Raw genomic sequence first — 24,460 nt, 5'->3', positions numbered from 1 at the left:
TCTTGAACTTCAGAAAATGAAAGAAAAATGTATATTTCTTATGTAAAATTCAGTGAGAACTTATTTTTTAAGTGATAATGCTTATTAAATAGTCATGAATCTTCTTGGGACTCTTGATTCCTTTTTCTTTGCCCTCACCATAGTAACTTGTGTCACGCACATAAGTTGTTGTGCTTGGTAAATTGGAAGCCTTACCTTTGCACAGTTTTAGTGAGTCACAAGTTTGGCTCTCTGGTAGAAACAAAAAAGAGTAATAAACAAGATTGATAAACAGGTGGTATTAAACCAAAAGAGTCTCTCTTTTTCTTCACCTTTCCTCCTTCTCCCCAACATTTCTGTGAATTAAAAGATACTGTTTCTGTACTTCAGCTTCTTCCCTTCTGCTGTGCATGATTGATCTACTTGAATGGAAATCTTCTCTTCTAGAACTGCCTTAAAAATTTTGGTAACTTCAAGCAATAAGATATTTAATAAGTGAAGCCTGTGCTTATTTATCAACCGTTGTTGACATCCACCAAAAATGAATAACCACAGCACGTGCAAACCGTGCTACCTGCATGAAGGCTATTTCTTGCTCCCTCCCAGGAAAAAATACCTTCACTGTGTTTTTGCTAGATTTCTGGATGGGGACTTGATTTGAGAATTCTTTATGTATTCACATTTTCTTAAGTTTAGCCTGAATTTCTATTAACAAAAAAACCAACTTAATACCAATTGAAGCTTAAGTGCAGTAACAAAATTAGATCTCATGGGTTTTTTGCCTTTGATATGTTGTCTCTCTCCTTTCAGAATCTCTGTACCCACACATCTGTCAACAGCATTCCCTGTGGTTTCTTCTGATGTGCCTCACTTGCCTGACCCTGGTGTACCATCTGTATGCCAGGAAGGACTGTGCCATAATGGAGGGACATGTCATCCTCTCTCTCTGCCTACCGGGGCCACCTCGTTCCAGTGTGACTGCCCACTACATTTCACTGGTCGGTTCTGTGAGAAAGGTAATTGTATTTAATTTTTTCCCTATTAGTTATGAAATGCAAGTCTTATTCTGCTTTGGAGGTGAAAAAGGGGAAGAAGTATTGATTGTCATATTTCTCTGCTTTTCATCCCAGTTACTGTTGGTAACTGAGGAGCAAATTCACTGAGGCAATTTGAATAATACTTGTTTGCAGTGTAATTTAAGTGATTATCAGTCAGGCACGCTCCTAAGAGTTGCAGATTTGAGTTAATTAAAAGAAACATTCTGCTATTTGTGCAAAATTGTTGTGCAGAGTTTTAATTTATGGTTTTCAGTGTGTTATTTCTGGGACAGAAGAATGTTAACTTATGAAAATAAGGAGAAGATTTCCTCAAAAGATTATGTTTTACATTCTACAGAGTGGTTTTTTTTCATCATGGTGTCTGATACTTTGTTGAAAAAGGCTTTTTTTTTTACTCTGTAACTCATTTATACTTCTACTACTGTTGCTCATAAAGCATAGATCAATCAAATGAATATATTTTAATTAGAATTTCAATAAAAATAATTCTTTTAGTAATATTGGTTTCTTTGTAACGTGAGTCAAGGCTATAAGACAAACTGATCAACATTTCTGTTTTGTAATTATAATTGCTTTTCATTATTGCTTTTCAGAAAGTTCTTTTTTTAGAATAAATTTCATAGCTGGCTTCAAAAACTGTTTTAACTTTTAAGGTACCGTGGGTTATGGATTGCAGTAGATAATTCTCATAGCACTAAAGGGCATTACTGGTGTACAGGAAAAGAACAAAAAAATTTTCTAGATTGTTGTTATATAACAGTATCATCCTCCTAATGAACTTCCCATGGTGTGAAGTAAAAGTAAATACAGTTAAAAATGCCCTTGCCAGACTGCCAGTGTATCTGAGCTAGCATCACCTTGTATTACTGCCTAAAAATGTCATTGCACTCACTATATGTGAAAACAATCACTGACTGTCAGCTCAAAAAAAAAATTGTCATGTGTTGCTTACACATCAGAGAATATTTTACCATGTAGCCTTTCTCAAATTTATAATAAATCATATATTTGAAAATTTTCAATGTTAAGATTGAATCCCATGAGTATTTTCTACATATTCAGTATCTGGGCATAGTCTTTGCACTTGCTTACGGTACACTGCAGCTGTGGAAACTGCAACATAAAATAACAAAACTAAAAAAAGGTGATTCCATAAAGCATAAAAGATTTAGTTAGTGCTTCAATTATTTTCAACTTTTCAATAAAGTTTTTTTATTTATTTACATGCATTTTATGTGCCAGAATTTCCTTCTGTGTTCCAAAAATGCAGTTGGCATCCTTTTTATCAGCATCATCTGTGGTATTTTGAATGAGAGCAGATTTTGGCTTTTTCCAAGGGTTATGCCAGGAGTAAGCAATGTTCAGTTTAAGCAGGAGTCTGACAGACGTCCTGTGGTAATAGGCCATTATCAGCATGTGTGCACAACCACTCTGTGAGACTCCTCTGGTTCCTTCCACCAGTGTCTGATTGCTGCTTTCTTCTGACCTTCCAGCTGATCTGTCGGTCTCTAGGGGTCTTCTAAGGTTTGGTGTTTTTAATGATAACTGACACAATCTGTGTTTGAATGATATTGTCTGGGCTGAGTACTTCCACATGCCACAGACTTTGGGGGAAGTACCTTCTATTTCATGGACTAGAAAAGATATTTTTATGTTGCTCATTCAAAAATACAGCATTCTAAGCCATTTTCTCCTTTGCAGCTTGACCAGTGCAGGCCAGCAGAGTTCATAGAGTGGAATGAGCTGACCTCCAGCTACACTTCCAAGGAAATTTGTCTTCCAAGGAAGTTTATCTCAGTTGTGTAAATGAAGGGGTCCCCTTCTCTTTCTCTTTCTGTGATCTTGTTTCAAAAATCATGTGTGAAAATATGACTGAATTATGACTACCCAAAGAGCAAATTAAAAGCAGGGGACCCTTGCACTAAGTTGCAGTTGTAACCAGGGTAAGGACTGAAGCTCCCTACATGAGATACACCAGTAACCATTCCATTCAATAAAACAGAATAGAAGCTTTAAAGAAACCAGGAAACAAGTAGCTCCTTTGGAGAACATAACCTCATCTGAATAATCATATCATCCTTTTAATGGTCAAACACCCAGTTTCCATGAGATATCTATTTTTTTTTCCTAAGAGTGGAAGAGATGCCTTTTACTTTTCTGCAGCTTACATGATGTATTTTCACATAGGATGTCTAATAGTTCTAGCACTGGAAGAATAACGTTTCTTTTCTTTTTCTTTTTGTGTGGAGAAGATGAAATAAGTTCTCTTTTCACAGAGCTCTGCTTTTACCCTCTAAAACTCCAATACAGGGTTCAATACAGGGAACGGCCTTCTCCTTTTTGTTAGTGCTCCTGGGTCAGCCAGGGCTGCAGGATCTGACATGCTCATCAGCTGGAAGCTCACTGGGGCAGCTACATCCCAGAGCTCATGCTGTCACATTGCATCTTTTTATAGATCAGAAAATGACTTGATGTATCCTGTATTTAGTAGCTGAAAAGTAACTGCAGCATAGTGTGATTTTATTTAATCCTTAATTTTCAATGAGATTGATAACTTAGTCTAATGAAACCAGAAATTGCCTTTTTATAAATCATTATTGATATTCAAATCAAATATTATTGATATTATAAATCATCATTTGATATTCAAAGACCAGTTCTTCAAGAAATCTACAGAGACCTTATAATTACAGGAGATAGGAGCATTTGCAATAATTTTATAATTATTTACTATAGACCTTCCAATGGAGAAAGTAAATTATCATGCATGCAGTACAGAAATTGTGCTCCAGTCAAGGAAATTTTCTCTTGACTCCTTAAAGGTAGCTGTGATCTGTTTTAGACATGCTATTATGTATACCTGTACATTTCAGCAATATATTTTCATTAATCTTCTTTGTGATCTGCCTTATACCTACTATTAACTAAATTTCTGCGAAAAACTCATCGTACACTTGGCATATTAACAGTCCACCTGGGGTGCACAGGGTCTTACATACAAACCCTCTGTGGAAATCTTGGCTTCACCAGAATGGGTGTATTTGCTAATTTAATAGCTAAAGTAAGATACACTGTTTATTAGTAACAACTATTTTTGTTACAGTGTAAGAACACCTTCTAGAGTGAAAGCAACTGATGTCATTATCAGTTATGTGTTTTAACTTGATGAGTGTTATTAAATGTAATTTCATGTTTTTATTCAATTGTTCCTTGACTAGTAAACTCCAGCAGTTGTTCTGCCCTTACAAGAAATACATTCAAGCCACAATTATCCTAACGGCTATATTAGACCAAGCCAGTTTATCTAAATACACAGTGTACTTACTCTAAACAGATACCTCTGAAATATCTCTAAATGACAGTTTTGGAAAGTGGAAGTTTATCTTAATTTTTCTACAGAAATAGAAATGTATGCATTCAAATCAATGTGTTAGCCAAATTCAAACTGAAGTTATCCACATTGGTTATATACCAAAGCGCCAAAGTGAAGATTTAGTATAAAGCATGGAAGGGCAACCATCTGAGGCCTCAGTTCCCTTTAATACTGCTTTCAGTATTTCCCTTTTTCATTTTGTTTTTAAACTACAAATTATCGAAGTTAATTGGAAATTAGAGGTTAGTACAAGATGTATTTTAAAAACTGTATTAAAATGCATCATAGAAAATCTGTTTGTCACATAAAATTAATCTTCATTACTCAGTGGTGAGTGCTACATGACTGCTTTCATACAATAGAAAGGGAGGATTTTATAGATAGGGAATACTATGAAGATAGTGTACTCTGCACTACCCATTTTTCTTTTACCTTTCTGTATAAATAAGCTTTTTCACTTTCACATGAAATGTAACAATCTTTCTTTATTAGCTAAGCTGTGTTGTCTGCATGAGTGGAAAAAACTGCAATGGTTCTGCTTTAGCACAAAAGCAGATGGTGGTGTATTACTGGAAAGTTCATAGCGATAGGTTTGGAATATCAGAGTCTTGCATGTGCGAAGAGAGTATGTCCTTGACTGTTAATTATAAGATTAACATTTTTAAAGTCTCTACATTTTTAGTATTCTGTAAAAATTTTATAAATTGTTCAATAAAAAGAGTATTTAAATGTCATGTGTTAAAACCAGGAAATCTGTTTAATTTGATATGTTGCCCGTGTATATTCTGTATGTTACTTAAAGGTCAACTCCTTTGACAAAGCTGCAAAAATAGCAGTAAAATGGAAAGCTGTTGCAGACATTTAGGTTGGAACAGTCACACTAAAGACTTTGCTACATTTGTTCCCCAGGATATACTTGTTGAATTCCTGATTTGTTCAGGAATACTTGATAATATCACCCTGAACACTGGAAGTTTCTTTTATAGACACTTTTCTAGACATTGTTCCCAACTTAACATTTCTAACTTGCGTCACTGATTACCATCATTCATCTCAGACAAGTCTGGGGGGTCTTGTCTTTATGTATTTGGCTTTGAAAAGAAATGTAGTTGGTCCAATTCCTGTTATTTCAACCATATTTAGAACAATTTCATGTCTCCAGTAGAACTATTTATCTGCTTAATAACATTTATACTGTGTACGTATGATTTAAAACAAGTCTGTGACATTTTCCATCAAAAAGAAAAGTGAGCCAGTGAAAATTATATAAAGAGGTTGAGGAAGGACAATTGCCCTTTCATCACCACATTCAAGTTTCAGGTTGAGGTACCCAGAAAGAAAAAATGGGATGTGGTTGCCCCAAAGCCTCTGGATTTCCAGGGTTCAAGGGTTCTTTCATTCATTTTGTCCTCCTTCAAAATGATTCATACCTTGTAGAACTCTGTGAGCAGGAAAAAAATAACATGTTTAGAGATAGCTATAAATTAGCTCAGTCATTAATTTGATGTCATTAACCACAGCTTATGTCTAGACTAATGAGATATCTATTGATATCCCACGATTTGTATTCGTGTATGTAAAACTTTCAAATGAATTCTCTAGTTTTTGGGCTAGATTTGAAAAAAAGAAGGAAGTTTTCCCTTCAGACTTAATTTTTTGTTTTAGGGGATGGGATTGAAAATTAAGAACACCGTAGGCTAGTTAAGAACTATCAAGGATTTAGCCAGAAGTTAACTTTGTATGCTGGATTTGATACACTATTTGAGATTATAGCAATTTTCATAGGAAATAGCTAGCCATTCCCACATGTTATTCCATTCAATAAAATTCAACAGAAATATTATTTGCCTGAGAAATGAAAAAGGGAGTCATATAAATTAATTTTCTTCTCTGCACTTTCACTTGTGGATATAATTTTGCACTTTGATATCAGATAAGACAAACCTTGTGACGTGTAACTTGTTAACACTCCGTAATACCCAGTGTCTGTGAGTAATCATATTAGCTACACAATCACCTGGATTTAGCATATGGTCCTTGCTTTTTTCCTTCTTAGTTCACAAAATTATGGAGACTTTTTCAAGATGTCTAAAATATCTCCAATCCAATGGCATCTTGTTCTATCAATTTTATTTTAATGTAGGTTAATTCGCTGAAGTGTTTTTGAAATCAAAGGAAAACAGGAAAACAGGAGGGAAAAGAAGCTGAGTTCACAAGGAAGAGGTGAAACAAAACTAATCCTTCTTCTGCTCTCCTGAACAGTTTTGTAGAATTTTGCCATTTCAAAAACAAATGTCAGTATGAGCTTTCATACAACCTAATATTTCATTTTCATCTAATTTAGATATTATGTCCCAGATTCAGTGAAGCATGTAAGCTTTACATGTATTTAATTCTAAGAGTTTAAGGAATCTGTGTGATTCATGTGATTTATGTTCAGGATGCAGGTATTCTGCTATGTCAGATGCTGAATTAGGATGCCTCCGTTCTGTTACTTGTTTGGTCATCCATGTAAGTTTATCACTTAAAATCAGCCTACATCTCAAATTCCTCCAGAGGACTTAATAAAGTTGTAAAGGGATGTGACAGTTTTCTATGACTGTTAAGACTAAATATGTGATTAAATGGGAGTTTAAGATGCACCTTAACTATACCTAGAGATAGGATAACGAGAAAGAGAGTGTGTTGAGATGTGGAAAGAGCTCTTCAAAGCACCAACCAACTCTTAAAAACTGCTGCCTTGGTGTCTGTATAGTTATTTATGATTGCAGCTGCCATCTACCCACAACCAATGAGTTCCAGAACAGCTGTAGGGTCTACTGCTATAGCATATAATCTAGAGCTATAAGCTATACTGTAGAGCTATAGGGTTCTCTTATTTAACAGAGGGGTAATATATATTTCACAAGTCTGTTCTGTGAAACAGATTATGGAGCCTGTTGGGCATAAGTTGCTTTGGTAGATTGCGGTGAAAAAAGTTAATAATTATAGAAAATTTTTATGAAGTCGTCAGTTTGCTGGTACATCTTTTGTCCTTTGTTTACATCCATTCACATCCAGTCATGAGCCATTTAAAATAAGAAGCTTGGTTTTAAGTGTCGTTTAAAGTTGTTTATTTTGATTTGGATTCTATTAAAACTGATATAGCTGTAGCAGTTTGCTATAAGGACTTGCATGAATGAGCATTTCTGGAAAAAACAATTGATAAAAGCAGTAGAAAAGTCTTCATCTCCTCATCAAATGGACCAGACCTATGAAATTTTGCCATTTCTAGCATTTGTCTTTTGAATCACTATTTCTTTAATGTGAATGAATGTTTTCTTGTCTCTTAGGAGAATTGTAACAGTTTGATAACAAAGTCTATTCTGGGCAAAAACAGATAGCAGAAAATGAAATAATGGTGAGTTTACAATTTGCAGGGAACAAGCTTTCTTCCCTTCATTTTCCACTTGAAAATGTCAGTATAAAGTTGATTCTTTCTAAAGCTTGCAACATATTAAGCTGCTAATGTCCCAGTCCTTTGAGTCCTTTTTCATTTGAAGGTAATCATTGTTGCATAAGTGACAAATACTTACTTTTTTCTTCCTTTACTTCTGTATTTATGGCATTTTCTGGAAAAATCTTCTTTCAGTATCTCCTGAATTGCAGCCATTTGTTCTGTTGTGCTAGCTTGCTGATAATCAAGTCATCCGCAAAAATGTGTCTCCCCTGGCAGTATGGCAATGCTTGTTTTCTGAGCTTGACTCACTTGAGTTCTTCCCCAGGAGATACCGTGTAATAAAGCAGGTGAGGTATTAAATAATGTTTTTGAGCTTTATTGTGTAACCTGTGAGAAAGAGACATAGAAGACTGTGTGTGCTTTTACAGCACAGTCAATTTAGTCCTTAGCTAGAAATCATCTGTGTTACTGAGTTAAGATAACAGTACGTTCTACTGCCTTGACATTTTGATTTCAAGAATGCTGTGATTAAAAACAGAGGGGTTTTGTTCGTTTCTGCATACAAGGTGGGCAGCTCTGCATCTGCTCCCAGACCACACTCAGGAGCTTTCAGCTAGCTGAGGGAGTGAACATCAGGATTCTCTAGAGACCTCAGTAAAATGTCCTGCTCAGGACCATGTCACCTGGCCGATCCTTTCATGTCACCTCCCAAGGCCAGTGGCCATTTTGGAAGGATGGTGGGTACTTACATAACGTGGTTACATAGAAAATGGCTTTGCTGTTTCCTGGCCTAAGCATACATTTCTGACTTAAGCATGAAACCCCATATTATTTCTAATTAAGAGTGCCTAACACATTCCTTTCCATGCATCTTCATGGAACACTGGTGCCTGCATTTATACAAAATCTTAAACTGCTGGTGTTTAAAGAGGAGGAAAATTTATTATATAGGTATTAAGAAGTTACTCTTGCAAGTCTCCTCAAGCCTCCAGCCTCCCTCTGAGGAAGTCACTCCTTTTATGTAATATAAAAAGCCAGTTTTTCTTTCCACCATTGTAGTTTCTTTATATTTTTGTAATAACAGTTTGTGGTGATAAAATAGGCAAAAATTATACAACAAAAACATTTTAGCTGTTTAGCATTTTAGTTACCCAGGAAATCTAGTATTCAGAAGGTGAATTTCCTAGTAGCACAATATACTCATCTACTTAAATTCAAAATGGATGTAAATCAGTTCTGTGAAGAACATGGAGAGGTTCAAAAGCTTGTGAGCATGTAGTCTCCCTGTGTTTTAGTTGAATTACTGAAAATACCGAATACATCATGAAACAGAGCAAAGAATTGATTTGGGGATCTGTTAATCCATTGCTTCTCCTATTTCACATGTTCCCCCTGTTCCCTGCCCTGGCCTTGGCCACTCCCTTGGTTTCTCCCTTTTTGCTCCTGTACCCCAACCCCGCCCAGGGACTGCCCCTGGGCCCCTGAAAAAACCACCCCACACCCAGACCACATGGTCTCTCTACCTCTGAATAGTGTGGGGACAAGATGTGATTAAAGCCATCTCAAACCCTCATGAGAGACCCTCCTCTACCTTCTTTACCACCACTGCATTGTAACGCTGCTGGCTGCCGGAGCCAGATCGAGGGGCTGTCTGAAATGGACTCCGGGATGTGACTGATCACACGGCCCTAGGAAAGCCTCGCTGAGCTCTCAGGGAGCAGCAGCCTGCTAGGCAGAGTCCAGCAGTTACAACAACATTGTCCAAACAGACACTGTTAGATTCGTACTTCAGAAAATGGCTTCCATAAATGAAAACAATTTTCCTGCGTGAATTGTATTTCCCTGTATCAAGAATTTTCTTTAATGGATTCTTTAGCCCTAAACAAGGCAAAAATAAAACTACTGTATTATAATTAAATAATAAAAGATATTTGCATATTGAATACTATAGAAAATATGCAAATATAAAAGATAAACCCAAGGGAAAAAAAGGCAAGGCTTAGCTTCTACCAACCAAAATGGAAAACTATAGATTCATGTGACTTCCAAAGCTGTTTTCCATCACATGGCATTATTCTTAACACTATCTTATGGAAATAATTATAAATGAATGGCTGTTTCTTTTTATTCTTGTGTACAATTGGTTTCAGCAACTGGTGAATGTCAGCAAATTAAAGAGCATAAATCAATCAAAGATTTATATGAGTAAAATATATACAATGTGATAAAGTACAGCCACAAGCTTTTTAAGTTTCTTTTAGAGTTTGACAGCAGAAGCCCAGTTCCTGTTGTACACCTGTGTCTTCCCATGCATTTTCTCATATAAAAGGGAGTGTGCTACTGGGTTTTGGGTTTTATGCAACACAGTTGCAAAACTAAAAAGGCTTATCACTGCAGGTTTGTCTGGGGTTTAAATTACAGAGGTTTTGTTTTAATAGAAAAAAACCCCATAAGATGGAAGTATCTTACTAAATACATGTGTGCTTCCTTGAGTGTCTAGCTAAGAGCATTGTAGAATCACTACACAACCCTCTCTGTTCAGACGTTCTCATGTAGGAGTTTTACAGAAACTCCTATTACATTAATTGTGCTCTTGGTATAAAAGCATTTTAAATCACTCATAAAAATATTAATGCAGAAAAAAGGTGCAGAAAATCAAGAACTTCCACACATTAAAAAAATCGAGTATGAAGGGATCTTTCATTCATTGTTCTTTGAAATCCAGCAGGCTGCATAAATTTCTTCTTTAAAGTTAAATTCAGAGAGACTCAAGAGAGGAATTGAGAATATGAAATTCATTTCTAGACAATCAGAATCAATCTCCCACTTTTTGACATTTCTGGAGACGAATCTGAGTGCAATTGAGAATAAAGGAAAGAATGTCAGCCCAGATTTAAAGCCTGAACATTCCCATGAATAATCCAGCTGCTGATGCTTGAGGGTCTAAAATTTATCCAGAGATGCTGGGGAGGCAAAAGATTTAAAAGGAACAGTAACAATAAATTCTGTCAGAACTGAACATTTGGATCCAAAATATTGGCTCAAAATGTGTCTGTTTCAAGGGTCACCCCGATTTGTTTGTTTGTTTTGCTTTGTTTAGGATTTTAGGTCCATTAAAAAGGTTATTAAGCCTTTGGTCCCAGTTAGATATGCTACAATGTTGATAACAGTTAAGAAAAGGAGGAGGGAACAAGATAAAGGAATTACTACTGTGTTACTTAACAGCAGGCAGGACAGATTTGTGAGGTCGTGTGATAGGGCAGCTGAACAATGAAAATATTTTTTAGATACGAATCTAGAAAAGCTAAATAAAATGAGCAGTTATAAAGAGAAATAGCAGCATTATACTTAATCCAGCTGAAGTTCTCTTAAAAGGATAAAGAAAAAATTCTTGGACAAAGGAAAGCTAGTAAAAATTCAGAACTCTCTGAGGAAGGAAATTAATGTTTTATATTTTCCATTTGCACAAACTCTTTCAGTTTGCAGTGTTAATCATCCTATATCAGTGCAGGGAATGCTACTTTGTTGTTGCTAAAATGAGGTTTCAAATGGAACTTTACCACCAACCCCTGCATCTGTTTGCATTTTCTGGTACCTGTGAAAGTACATCATGTTTGCTGCATTTCCAGAACTGCAACATTCTTCATTCTTTCTCCTGGCTCCAGTAGTAGCACTTTGAAATCCTGCTGCATTGTTACAGTTTCAGAAGCAGTAGATTAATGCTATGCTATTATATTGCTGTGTCTTATTTTTCACATGAACAACTTGCCAAAAACATACAGGACTCTATGAGTAGTGATGATGCTAACTTGTAATAATCAATAAGGCTTAGTCACTCTGCATGACATTAGGGTTTTTATAAGTTCTGGCAAGATCTTCATTTATCTATGCCACAATTTTTTGCTCATAGCATGGCTATTTTCATTTTCTGCTTTAAGAGGTGCTTCCCTAAAAAAAAGTGTCTTTCCTCTAAACATTTGATTCATGAGCCTCTAAAAAAACCTATAATTAATGTCTGCCTATTAAAAAACAAAAACTGAGGGAGAAAAATGCCGAAAGCATCTATGACAATACTGTGAAATGTCATTAAAGGTAGACTGTTAAAACCAGAAATGTCAGTTCTCACTGACCCTGAACAATGCTGTTTCTCCTTTTCTTCCTTAATGTTATGTTACAGGCCACATAATACTGTATTATATCCTTATTTATTTTGTGGTTTTGTTCTCCCAAATAGCAATAAACTATTTATATGCTATTGTAAATATGTGTATAAAACACAAAAATCTCTATATTTCAACTTCATAATAGTTTTGTATCTTTTCCTGCCACCATTTGTTGTTTGTTTATTCTCCCTTTTTCTTGTTGTAGCTGTTACAGTCCTTTTGGACTTGCCAACCCCCCCAGGGCAGTGTGAACAGAAATAAAAGAGGCTGACTCAGCATCTTTTTTTTTTTGAACCCCAGTATAAATAAAGGGACATTTTTATCATCTTGTACTTGGCAATTTCTGTGTCACAGAATTACAGAACTCTTAGGGTTTGAAGGAACCTCTGGAGATCATCCAGTCCAACCTCCTTTCCGAGGCACGGTCACCTAGAGCAGGTAACACAGGAACATACTCAGGTGGGTTTTGAATATCTCCGGAGAAGGAGACTCCATGAGCTCCATGGGCAGCCTGTTCCAGTACATCTGAGGGCAGTGTAAAGAAGTTCTTCCTCATGTCGAGATGAAACTTCCTGTGTTTTAGTTTATGGCCACTGCTTCTCATCCTCTCCCTGGGCACCACTGAAAAGAGCCTGGCACCATCCTCCTGACACCTGCATTTGAGATATTTATATGCGTTAGTGGGATCCCCTCTATGTCTTTTCTTCTCTGGACTAAACAGGCCCAGCTCTTGCAGTCCCTCCTCATGAGAGAGATGGTCCAGACCCCAATTAATCTCTGCTGGATCCTTTCCAGTAGCTCCTTGTCTTTCTTGTACTGAAGAGCCCAGAACCAGGCACACTACTCCAGGTACGAGGGCTGAGTCACTCTTACATGTGTACACTCTCCCACTTAGGTGGAAGTCTTCTTCCTGGTACCTGGCCACTGTTACAAACTTGCATCACTCTTCTTCCAATCCAGCTATGTGGTAAACATTTCTGATTTCCAGTCCAGACCAGTTTAATTAAATAGTTAAAAGTTGATCAAGTTAATTTTACAGATGCAGCAAAGCATATGTGAGTATGTTATGTACCTGCTGGCACACTGCTTTCAAAGGCAGTCTGAGCCATGCAGCACCCACCTAGACAAGCATTTGTCTGAACTAACCTGCTCATTTTGCATGAGTCAGCAGAAGATGCATTCTGTGGTAAAGGTGTTCACAGTGGTTGTGGCTATAGGTGTTTGTAGTGGCCCCTGTGGTGGGGAGGTCAGGTCAGTAGAATGGTTGTGTACCCCATTTAATAGGGAATGCAGGTGAGACAAGAAGTGAAAATGAGATTCTTTACTAACAATGTGTTACTGAATGCTTAGCAGATAAAATGCTTTTACTTTAAATACTCCCTCAATATTCTCCTTCCTTTTATGTCCTATCTACACATAATTTGTTTTATCTGTGGTTATTTATAATTGATAATGAAAATAACTTTGAAAATGAGATAATACTTACTAAACAAAACCTGAATTCAGTTATATATTGGTAGTATTTTTTGGTACAAATCTGGGTGCAATTTCAGAACCAGTAATATTTAGTCCAAGTCCTATTTAGACTTTTTTCTTAAAAGTACTTGAATGTTTCCCTATAATCATCACTGAATGAAGACTGAACTATGGAGTTTCTTTCTTTATTTGGGGAAAAAAAATGGGTTTGGACAACATATGTAGAAAAAAAACAGTGAGATTTCCAATCAATACTTCACTATGTAGTATAGTGAGGTCCTATTTACCTCCTTTTCTAACCCTGGGATGTCTGATCATTCAGAGCACTGGCTTACAAAAGCCAATATCATATCATAGCAAGCAAGGGGCTTTATTTAATTAGCAGCCATTGCGATCTTCAAAATTAATATAACATGGTAAAGGTGAAATGGAAAATTCCATGAAAATTTGGGGCACATGCACCACCTAAAGAGACAATGCTAGGAAATAATTGGAGAATTTGAATAAAAAGCTGAATACTGTCACTGCTATCAGACAGATTATTTCAGAAAGTATATCCAAATACTTGGGTTACAATTTGACACTAGGAGTCACTGTGTTTATTTATTCTGTCTTTGACCATAAAACCTATGGCCCATACTTTTTGTTGTTCTGATGGTTCCATAAGCCCTCCTCTGGAAATCTGCAGGAGTTTGTTGCTTATTTTCCTTGTTTTTGTGACCACTGGACCATTACACACATGATACAGCAGAGAATAAAATCCACCACCCTAGGTAACTTGATGCTCCACACATTTCAGAACAGAGCTACAATAGGGAAAGGATTTAAGGAGGAAGAGTACATATATTCTGAGATGAACTGGATCACTCAGAGACCACAAAAATAGTTTTCTTTGGCTATACGTAGTGGATTACAGAGCTGAATCAAAGGTAGTAAAGAAAAATACCCTCACTAAATTGGATTATACAGAGAAAGAGTCTGACTTGAAAGAGATAAGTTTTGGAGATAGATGATGTTCTGTAGCATTGCAGAATTAGTTTCCTGAAGCAAACTATTCAATTGTTTGATATTAACAGTGGAAGAGGTACTTGCACTGACAACGTTCAGTGTAAGGAAAGAAATAACAAAGCCAAATATACTGAAAGAAAGGTAAAATGAACTGTCACAAATCAAAGAATGCAATTGTTTCTCAGTCAACACAGAGTGTATTTGAGGAAAGAAAGAACAACCAGATAAAGAAGTGAAAAGACCATCCTTGCCTCTACCTCCAAGTAAACCTACAGTCATTTCATAGGACACAAACCTATCCCTAGGAACAGTTTAGGCAGAATATGTCAGGACACTAGAAGCAGTTCAATGCATGCTCTGCAAGAAACTGATTTTCCAGTTATGGATTTTTTTTTCCATTGTAGTCTGAAAAATTCAGTGTGTGACACAGAAACTGTACTTTTTAATAGCATAGGAGACTAAAAATCAAGTTCACCTATATTCTTGAATTAGCCTTAGACTCACTCTGTGACCTTGGAATTCTGTTCCCTCACTGCAATTCTTGCTGCACTTTCTTCTGTAGTTTTTGTTGTTGTTGTTGTTGTTGGGGTTTTTTGGGGGGGAGCATGATGATGTGATTCTACTTCTTAATTGGTAATTCCCTTGCCCATTTTTATCTAGATGGCTTTTAAAATTTCTAGGGTTGTCTCAAGGAGGTCCTTATTTACATCCTTTCCTAATCATGGGATGTCTAATAATTTAGATCAGCTGCCTTTGAAAGTTAATACAATACCCTAAAGAGCAGGAAGCTCAGTGAATTGGCAGGTGCTGTAATCTGTCAGGTCTCATACATTAAATGAAACATATTTGACAGCAATCAAATTCCACAAAGGTTATTTCCAAACCCTTTTTTCTGCAAAGAATTAGTAGATCACCCAGAGGGAGTCAGTGTTTTTGTAGTCAGAACCCATTTTCCTTAACAGTCAGCACAGACAAACTCATTCTCATGAGAATGCTTGTCAATAGAAACATTAGATTATGGATACAGATACTTCTGATCACCAGTTTTAAATCCACTGCCCAGTATCTAAGACCAGCTGCAGAGAATCTGATTCATTATATATTTTCACAGAACACAAGCTTTTAATTTTGTTTCTTTGGAACAGGCATGTGTAGGTCATCAGTGACTTTTTTCCCTTCTTTCTTTTCCCAGAAGAAAATTTCTTTCCTCAAGGATTTTAAAATTTAATACATTAATGTGAAAATGTAACTTTAGGATTCATTTGCACTGAACAGTTTTAAATACATATTTTCCTATATCAGCACTCTCCATATACATCAAGGATCCATAATTTATTCTTGGCAACAAATCCTATTTGTTATTAATGAAAATATGCCTGTCAGTCTAGTAATTACATAAACACACTTTCTTTCAGTTTCAATGGAATCAGTCTCACAAATAATTTTTAAAAGTCTTTATCTTGGCGCACACTTCCTTGGTGATTGGCTGACACAAGACGAAACATCGTCTTTCAAGTTGGATACACAGTTACACAGTTTCTTCAACATGTTAAGAGATCTGTAGAAGCTCTGATATGTCATTTCTCTGGAGAAAAATCTAAATTCCGAGTTTATCTCATTTGGTACAGATTTCAGACTCTTACAGTGAAATAAAATCCAAGTCCCATACTATAAGTGTTAATTAGCTTGCTATCATATATGTCTATTTCATGACAAGATAACTTTTATCATATCATATTCCAGATTATGTTTCCTTATTAGCCTTTTGATTCATACTTTGACCAGATGCTGCACGATTGCTCCATTCTATGCATGTCCTTATGATCAGTGACAGATGGTCATGCTCTGACTTTGTCTGAAAAATCAGTTGTCTTGAAGCAGTGTGTGAAGAAATCATAAATAATGTGATTTTATTAGCATAGGAATTCACACATTTGGGAAAATTACTACCATCTGTGTGCATTAGTGCAGCATCATGCCTTGTAGATCAGATCTGATTCATGCCCTGCCAAGTTTGAAAAGAAATTGAATTACTCAGTATTTTTCTGCACAAGATCATGCAGACAGGCCTCTGTACATCCATCCAATTGCTGGTACCAATTGTTGAATACCAGAAATATATTATTGTCAACATTTTCATATATGACTACATACCAGAGGACTCTGAGTATGATAATATATAAATAAATACAGTAATTTTGTTATATGCCGTATTCTCCATGAGGATGAGTAGAGGATTTGTCTGGAAGTTGACCACCCCAAACCAGATCATGTTTTCCTTGACTCACCCATCGGGTCTGCAGAAAACCATAGTAGAAAACTTTAGCAGACATACTCTCTTCATACCATCAGTGGAAAATCAAAGGCTCCATATGACAATATATATTTTGAATACTTGGACATAGCCTTAGGTGTGTATATATTTAGGCTCTGATTAGTTCCTAAAACATGGATGTCATGCAGGATTCAAACAGTTGTTTTCTGGAGTTCAAATCCATTCAGCTCCCCTCCTCAGCATTCTGCTATTCCACTTGAATCTCTGATCACAAAACAAAGAAGCTCTATAAATAGACAACCTTTTACAAACATCACAAACAGGTTCACTTGTCTCCATCAGAAAGCCATAGGACCTGCAGTGTAAGGGATACTTTTCACATTTTTTATGGAGATACCTCAAGTAGGTTTCTGATTTCAGTGAGACTTTGGTACCTTCCATCATAGAGAGTTTATTAAAACTGATATAGAGCAATTTGGCGTTAAATTTGGTAAAAGATTGTTTGGCTGTTACCAATTTCACTATTTATGTCAAAAAAAATTTCTCCCCTCCTCTGTTAAAGTAAAATTATTGGCAGTTTTTATTTAAAAGGATAAGTATTTAAAGCTATTAAAGACCCGGTCACAGCTAGGAACTTAATTAACATTTTTAGCCTATGGAACTGTCTTAAATGAGTGACAGCATGATCCCTCATAGACCTAACCCTAAAAGTCACTTGCAATTTGGCAAGAAAATAGATTTCTGAGCTGTGATTGCACTATTCTTATAACTTATCTTTACAAGAAATTTACATCTAAGTTGTTGAAAGTAATAACGGAAATACATTCTGATGCAAAGTCTTAATGTATAAGTACTATTTCCTAATTTTTTGCTTTCTGTGTTGTAAGAGCTGGTAACAGCTCTTAAATACTGTGTTGTGTTCTAGTCTTCTGGCTTTAAAACCTGAAATCATCCAGATATTTGCATGTACTTTCTGCAGATGTCTCAAAAAGGAATGAAAGGCAAAGCTGTCTGAACTCAGTCTGATAAGATCATTTTCATCTGAATTAAAACTTGCTATTGAGTAGTCTATCACCCAGAAGTCACTTTTCCAGCACTCCCTGGTATCACTGGAGTATGTGTTCAATTTGAATATTGATACAACAGCTGCAGGCATCTGTTTATATTTCATGAAAGCTGCTGTCATTAGATCTTCAAGAGGTTGAGATAATATTTCTCTGTTATTTTTTCTCTTAGCATAGAGTGCAAGAACTCTGTGGTGCCTTTTGCATGAAAAAAAGTTGAAATAAATCTTCATACAAAATATACACAGTATGTTTGAGTCATTAATGGAATATATAAATAGGCAACATTCAAAACACATTTTGAAGTATCTAAAATGAGGTGATTAATTTCTTATTTTCTAATGCATGGTCCAGAAATCATGAGAAAGTTATCTACTATACAATTGAAGTTATGCAGATATCTGAGCAGTAATTTGCAGATCGTGCTTTTGACTTATGTATCAGTCCTAGATGAATTACTGTGTAATAGGGTAATTTTTGCTACAGGAGACTGTTCAGTATTATGTATACAAATTAAACACTTGATGAAAAATTTGCTGTATTAAATATGTAAATTAAACTTCAGGAAGACATGTAACTGAATTAGCACTGAGAAGTCCTTGGTATTCTGTAACTTACTTGGAGATTGCTTCAGAGAAAAGCCGTGAAAACTTCTGCCCAAAAGTCTTTAGGTAAAGTTTGATGAGAAAAGTATTTATAATAGTCACCAAACTAGGGTAAAGTGGAACAGGAAACTTACTGTGCTTTGGTACTATTGATTATGGCCTCCTAGATTGCTTCATTATCAGCCAACTATGCATTGCTTATAAATGCATTAGAGTTTTGGGACAAATCAGTCATTGTTAAAATTGGCAGCGTAGTCCCTAAAGACAGACAGTGGACAGAGCCTAGATGTGTGTGGTTCCTCAGTAACATTCCTCTTGTACTTCAACTACTTTCCAGATAATTTTTTACAGACTATAAAGTATCGTATTGATTGAGCTTTGAAAATTGTAAATGTGATTTATGAGTTATATTTGATTAAAAGTGTGGCTGCTCTGGGGGACATAGGGATTTCTTCCCCCTGGTCTAGCACTAAGTAAATCACTTAAATCCATTACCTGAGAGAGCATGCCCTTTAAAAAACTAGTAAAAATGGAGAGTTGCATTGGAAAACCATATAGGAGTGCTTTATTTTAACCAGAGTGCTAGGCAAAAAAAGATGCATGAGCATGGGACAACTAAAACAGTGCAAACATTACTCACTAGCAGATAAAGTAATGCAGTTTTTCCAGCAATTTTGTAAGTACAGCAGTTTGAAGATAGTAAAGCAAAACTTGACAGCAGAGTAAGCAGCTAAGTTGTCACTACTGCCACGGTCCTTTTAATTATGCTTTTATTTGATGTGCAGTGCTATGTATCCTGACAGGAAGGAAAATTTGTCTTCTAAAAAAAAAACCAAAATGGGAGAAGACTAGCTTTTAACCAGACAGCACATTTTCCTAGCATTTTAGGAGCAAGTATTTATCTTACAGATTGTTTACATATGAAACAAGAGGTCTTTACAGGCTTTGGGGTTGCACTGCTTTTATATTAGACTGAAGGGAACATAGAGTGAAATATGTGATGTGTGTTGGTGTCTCTTCTACTAATTAAGATTTGGTGTTTTGCGAGTGCCCACATGACTTATCTCTTGTGGCTGATATCCAGTGAGGCTATAGTCTGTAAGTTTAAAAGAAAAATGTCTCTCTCTTTATCTCCAGCCTATAAAATTGGCTAGAAGGCTGTGCTTGCTCTACCAATTGATCAAACTAACCTTGCAATGTACTGCAACTTCTTTCCTATATTAATCATATTCCTAATAAGACTCATTTAGCAAGAAAAATATTTCAAGTCTTTGTATTTCAAGGTATGAAGGATTCAGGAAACTAATAATTAACAAGAGTTGAAAAAGCGTATTTAAAAAATTATTGGATCACTTTTCCCTAGTATGCATAAAATTTCATTTTTTTAACATAACAATTATATCAGTTGCATCTTTGTTGGACACAAGATGTAAATACCTGTATTGATGTAGCAAACAGTAACAGAAACCATGTGATGACATTTTTAAGCATGTGACAAATTACTGATGAACCTTTAGGCATACATTCCTATACAGTCTCCTTATGAGCATCCTGTGATCAAATCTCTGACAACTTTACATACTTCTTAGTTCAAACAGTTCAAAAATCAAGTGCTTCCTTCTTTTGGATCAAATCTGTAATTTGTCATAAAAGTAGGTAGCCTGACCTGCTGGATTGGTAACAAACATTTAGTAAAACACTAGTGTTAAGTTGCAGGCAATACTTTCTTACTTTACTCCCACTGCTCATGCAGTTCTAAAAGACAGGTTTCAATTAATTAAGAATGTACATTGAGTTTTTCTGTATCCATCATATCTCTGCATAGCTACTTAGGTACTTTATTCACCATACTGCACTCCAAGCCTGCTGTAGTCAGTTATACGCCTGTAAGGCCTCTGTCTTACCTTCTAGTAGGAATATTCAGTAATTGATCTCCTAGGTTATGCCCTTCCTATTTCACTGCATCACCAAAACTGCAGTCTCAGTTGTTCTGGAGCCTCTGTAAACTTAATGGTTCTGACTTCACACATCACTGGGCAGAGCCAGTTTTTCTGAATGGCTCAGTGCCCATCCAAAATGGGACAGCAGATAGCACACTTCTTTCCTTCTCTTCCTCATTCTCTGGTGTGCAGGCATTGCTACTCTGGGAAGTAATACAATTTTAAAATCCTTAAAACTGAGGAGTTTTTTGAAGTAACTGCCCTAACACCCTCTTGCATGTTTGCTTGCTTGCCTGATTGGATACCTTTGTCATTGTTTGCCACTGGCAGAAAGGATTCATCACTATATTTGTACCCTAGAGGTGTACAAAAGAAGAGGAAATATTTTTTACAAGAGCATTAAGATGCTAAAGGAATTTAGGAAATATGAAGGTGCTCAGTCTTAAATCACCACAGGGTTATTTTTCATGGACATCGTGACTAAAAAAGTGGGAGTAAAGATGTTCATTTACCTGTCTGTCTATATATACTCTTTTCAAATCTGAAAACACAGAAACTGTAAATGTAATTTAGCTTTAACAGTGCAGGACACTGAACACTACTCCAGAAGATGTTAGACTTTGATCATTAAGGCTTAGACCAGAGTCTTCAGTGATTGAAACCACTCTTCTGCTGAACAGCCTGAGGGAAGACAATTGTGAGACATCTGCACAGAAAACTATAGAAATAGAATGGGAGACAAGTTCAAATCAAGATTTAAAAACCAGGCTCAAACACTGAAAATATTTATAAGATTCTAAATTATTATTCCTTAAAGAAAAATAATTCATTTGACAATATTACATACAGCATGTGTCTATGCAGTCCATTACAGCTACACTCAGGCTTGTACCATGAAGACGGCTGAGTGTGAATCTGGTTTTGAACCAAAGAAGAACGTCTGTAGTGATTCCATGCTGGCCATGGACTTTGCTGTAAAACACACTTTACAATGAACTTCATTTTGTTAGAACTTAATATGATAAGTGCAGTATAAGCAATCACTTTATAATTGTCAGTAAGTCCTTTTCTAGTAGCCTTTCCTTGGGTGCACTATAAACAGCCAGTATATTGGGATATAAAAGTGTCTGAGTCTGAACTGACACATGGAGACCAAATGGACTCAGACACAGAGACACTGCTAGTGCAGACCTGCCTTTACCACTAATGAGGGACCAGTGTCCCTGCCCATGGTGGGGGAGATGGGACAGCCTGGGAGAGGAGGCTGGCAGATCAGGGTAAAGGTTCCTCACAGAAAACCCTGGCCCCTTGGCAGCAATAGCAGTGGTGGTGGAGGTGTCCAGGCAATAATGTTTAGGAGGGAGGTGGGACAGGTCAGGACGGCATTCCCAGCCAGACAGAGTCCCAAAGCTCTCTGTCCCTCAGTGACCAGAGCTCCTGTCAGTCACAGGAGCAGAGAGGGAATACCTGGCTCTGACTGAGCCAAGTTTCTACAGCAGACGGCTACAGGTGGCCACTGTGTGGCCACTCCCCACCTCTCCCTCTGGAGGATTCTCCACAGCCAGATAAAAATGAAACCACCTTTAGCACTGAGGGACAGAATGGGTTGTCTGAGAGTCAACAGGGTTTAACCCATCCTTTGGAGAGTCAAAGTCAAAGCTAAAATCAAAATCTGAGTTCTGATTGTTTATCCAGACAGCAGTGTGTTGTATCCAGACAGTAGTGTGTTGGGCCATTGCTGAAGGTGCAGGTTCCCTGATTGCTCTTCATGAGTGCAAACACTTGAGCAGGAACACTGCATTTCCACTATATAATGAAGGTTATTCTTATTTAAGAGGATTATTTGGCAATTTTCTATTGTTTCATGATGCTGAAATGGTAAACTCACATGTGAATGTTGTTATATTTCACTGGATTTTTTTTAGCTAGTATCTGCATATATTTCACATCAACATTATTTGAATTTCTTTAACACTAACAATAATAAACCAGGAAATTTTATAATGAGCCCTCATTTCACTGAGGCTGCAGCATCAGCCTAAGGCAAAAACAACAGAAATTTTTTTCATTATTACTTTAATCTAACACTGAATAGAAGCAAAGATGCAGGAAAACAAGAATTTTTTTTTCCTCAGATGCACTTTAAAGACTTGAGATGTACAGAAAGATTAAAAGATAAAGAAAGTTGTGAACATGCTTGAGGGTCATGTAAAGGACAACTCATAAATTTCTGATAAAAATTTAAGCTTTTAATTTATACAAAAGAATAAAAATAGATAATTTACAAGTGCTTTATAACCACTTTATATAACATGATTCTTAAGTCTCACCTTACTTCTAAAAGCCCTTCTTCCAGTTGCCCTGCCCTTTCCTTTTGTTGTCACTCTAGCCCAGGCTGCCAAACACAGCAGGCTTAGATTATCCCATGGTGATGCAACTGCTGCTGGGAAATTTTGACTTACAGTCAGTGCCAATCTTCCATTTATAGTAAAGCCCAAACAAAACTGAAGTCTTTCAAACCCTGTGGATCACTGTTCTCTGTTCAGTGGTTGTACCATGTTTCCCTCCATGGATACAGGAGACTCTTACATCTCCACTTGTTTTTTCATAGACAGTAGAGGTTTTTTTCTAGTTTTCTTTCATTTTCATATTCAAAGTATGCTGCTATTATATGTCAGCACTAGTTGCAGTGCAATCATCTTGTGTTTGTTCTGAAAAATAATAATAAAGATTAATTAGTTCATGAGCAGCTGCTTATTGAGGCCACCCATACTTCATAAAACTTCAGAACACAGTCTTTTTAAGGTAATGGTAACTTAGTATACCTAAGCCTTCTTTCAAGTCTTATTGCAGCCTACTTTATTGAAACCTCAATACATGATTTCTTCAAGACAAGGTGCATGCTTCAGAAGTACCAGAGAGGTCTGAATATAACAGAGGCAATTTTGGCAGACCTCAATACCTGCAAAGTCATTTTCTCCACAAAAGCATCAATTACTAGCATATCTCAGATTCCAGTTATCCTAAACTATTTGCCTAAGGAGCTGTGCCTGTCACTGGATTTGATAACAATACATTTAGCTGCTATTTCAGCCATGTATCCTCTATTGCAGGGCCTTTTCAACATATTGTCAGCAAATGACAGCCTTTCCAAAGGACTTAAATAAAAATGTTCATTAAGTGGATGTAGTATACTATAGTATAATACTGTGTTTGATTATATAAAACTTCATGATCCCACATAAACTTACACCTATTTTATATCTCATTACTACTGGCAACCCCTCCACTAAGGAAGTGAATAACAGACATTGATAATTGAATCTTCTGCTATTTTTCATAAAGTTTCTGTGACATTTCACCTTATAAATATGCCAAAGTTATCTAGCTGTGTGTGACTTCATAAAGGAATCTATCCTCTCACCAGCATTTCCAAATTGCTTTCAGATAGGAAGAACACAGACTATAATATTGCATGTTTGCAGAAAACTTTCACTCTGTCTAGACAAGTACATTTTAGAGAATGTTCTGAACAGCTGGAAATATATGGTTGAAGGATAAAATACAGATCCATCACTAATGAAGGGATCTCTAGTTTAAGATGTGGATATATCAGGTTATATCATCATGCAGATGAAGGATTTGCTGATTCTGAAAAAATTGTAGCTGACTTAGGACCCAGGCCGATCAAATGAACCTTGGACATAGGCAATTTTTTGCTCGAATCCTTTGGGGAATGTGATACAGTCATCTTTTTAAATGTCCTCTTACTAAATGCCCCATTTTTATGATGTAAAACTTGGTGCACTTTTGCTTTGGTCACTTTTTGGGTAATTTTTTTGACGGAGTTTTTAATAAAAGAATTTATTGCAGTAGAACACCAGCCATAGATGATTTCCACTCAAGGAGGAAACTGCCTCTTATCTCCCAGTAAATGATGTACCATGAAATATGTTGTAACTGATTTTATGGTGTGCCTTCTGTTACCATTACTTAATCATAAAAACTTTGCAGAATCCCCAACTGCTGTCAATATGTAGAAAAGTCTCTCACTTGAAAAAGAGAAAACTACTGTCATGC

General features: G+C 36.3%; 1 protein-coding gene across 3 annotated transcripts in view; it reads left to right on the top strand.

Moving 5' to 3' along the window:
- The window catches only part of EYS (eyes shut homolog), an 855,823-nt gene that overhangs the window by 654,985 nt on the left and 176,378 nt on the right, over positions 1-24,460 (top strand). For all 3 annotated transcript variants that reach the window (XM_032104713.1, XM_032104714.1, XM_032104715.1), the window contains one exon: positions 790-995. In XM_032104713.1, coding sequence (XP_031960604.1) covers positions 790-995 — 206 coding nt within the window. The remainder of the gene's footprint in view (positions 1-789; positions 996-24,460) is intronic.

The sequence above is a fragment of the Corvus moneduloides genome, chromosome 3, assembly GCF_009650955.1.
Source record: "Corvus moneduloides isolate bCorMon1 chromosome 3, bCorMon1.pri, whole genome shotgun sequence".
Lineage (NCBI taxonomy): Eukaryota > Metazoa > Chordata > Aves > Passeriformes > Corvidae > Corvus > Corvus moneduloides.
This window is presented reverse-complemented; position numbering and strand designations above follow the sequence as displayed.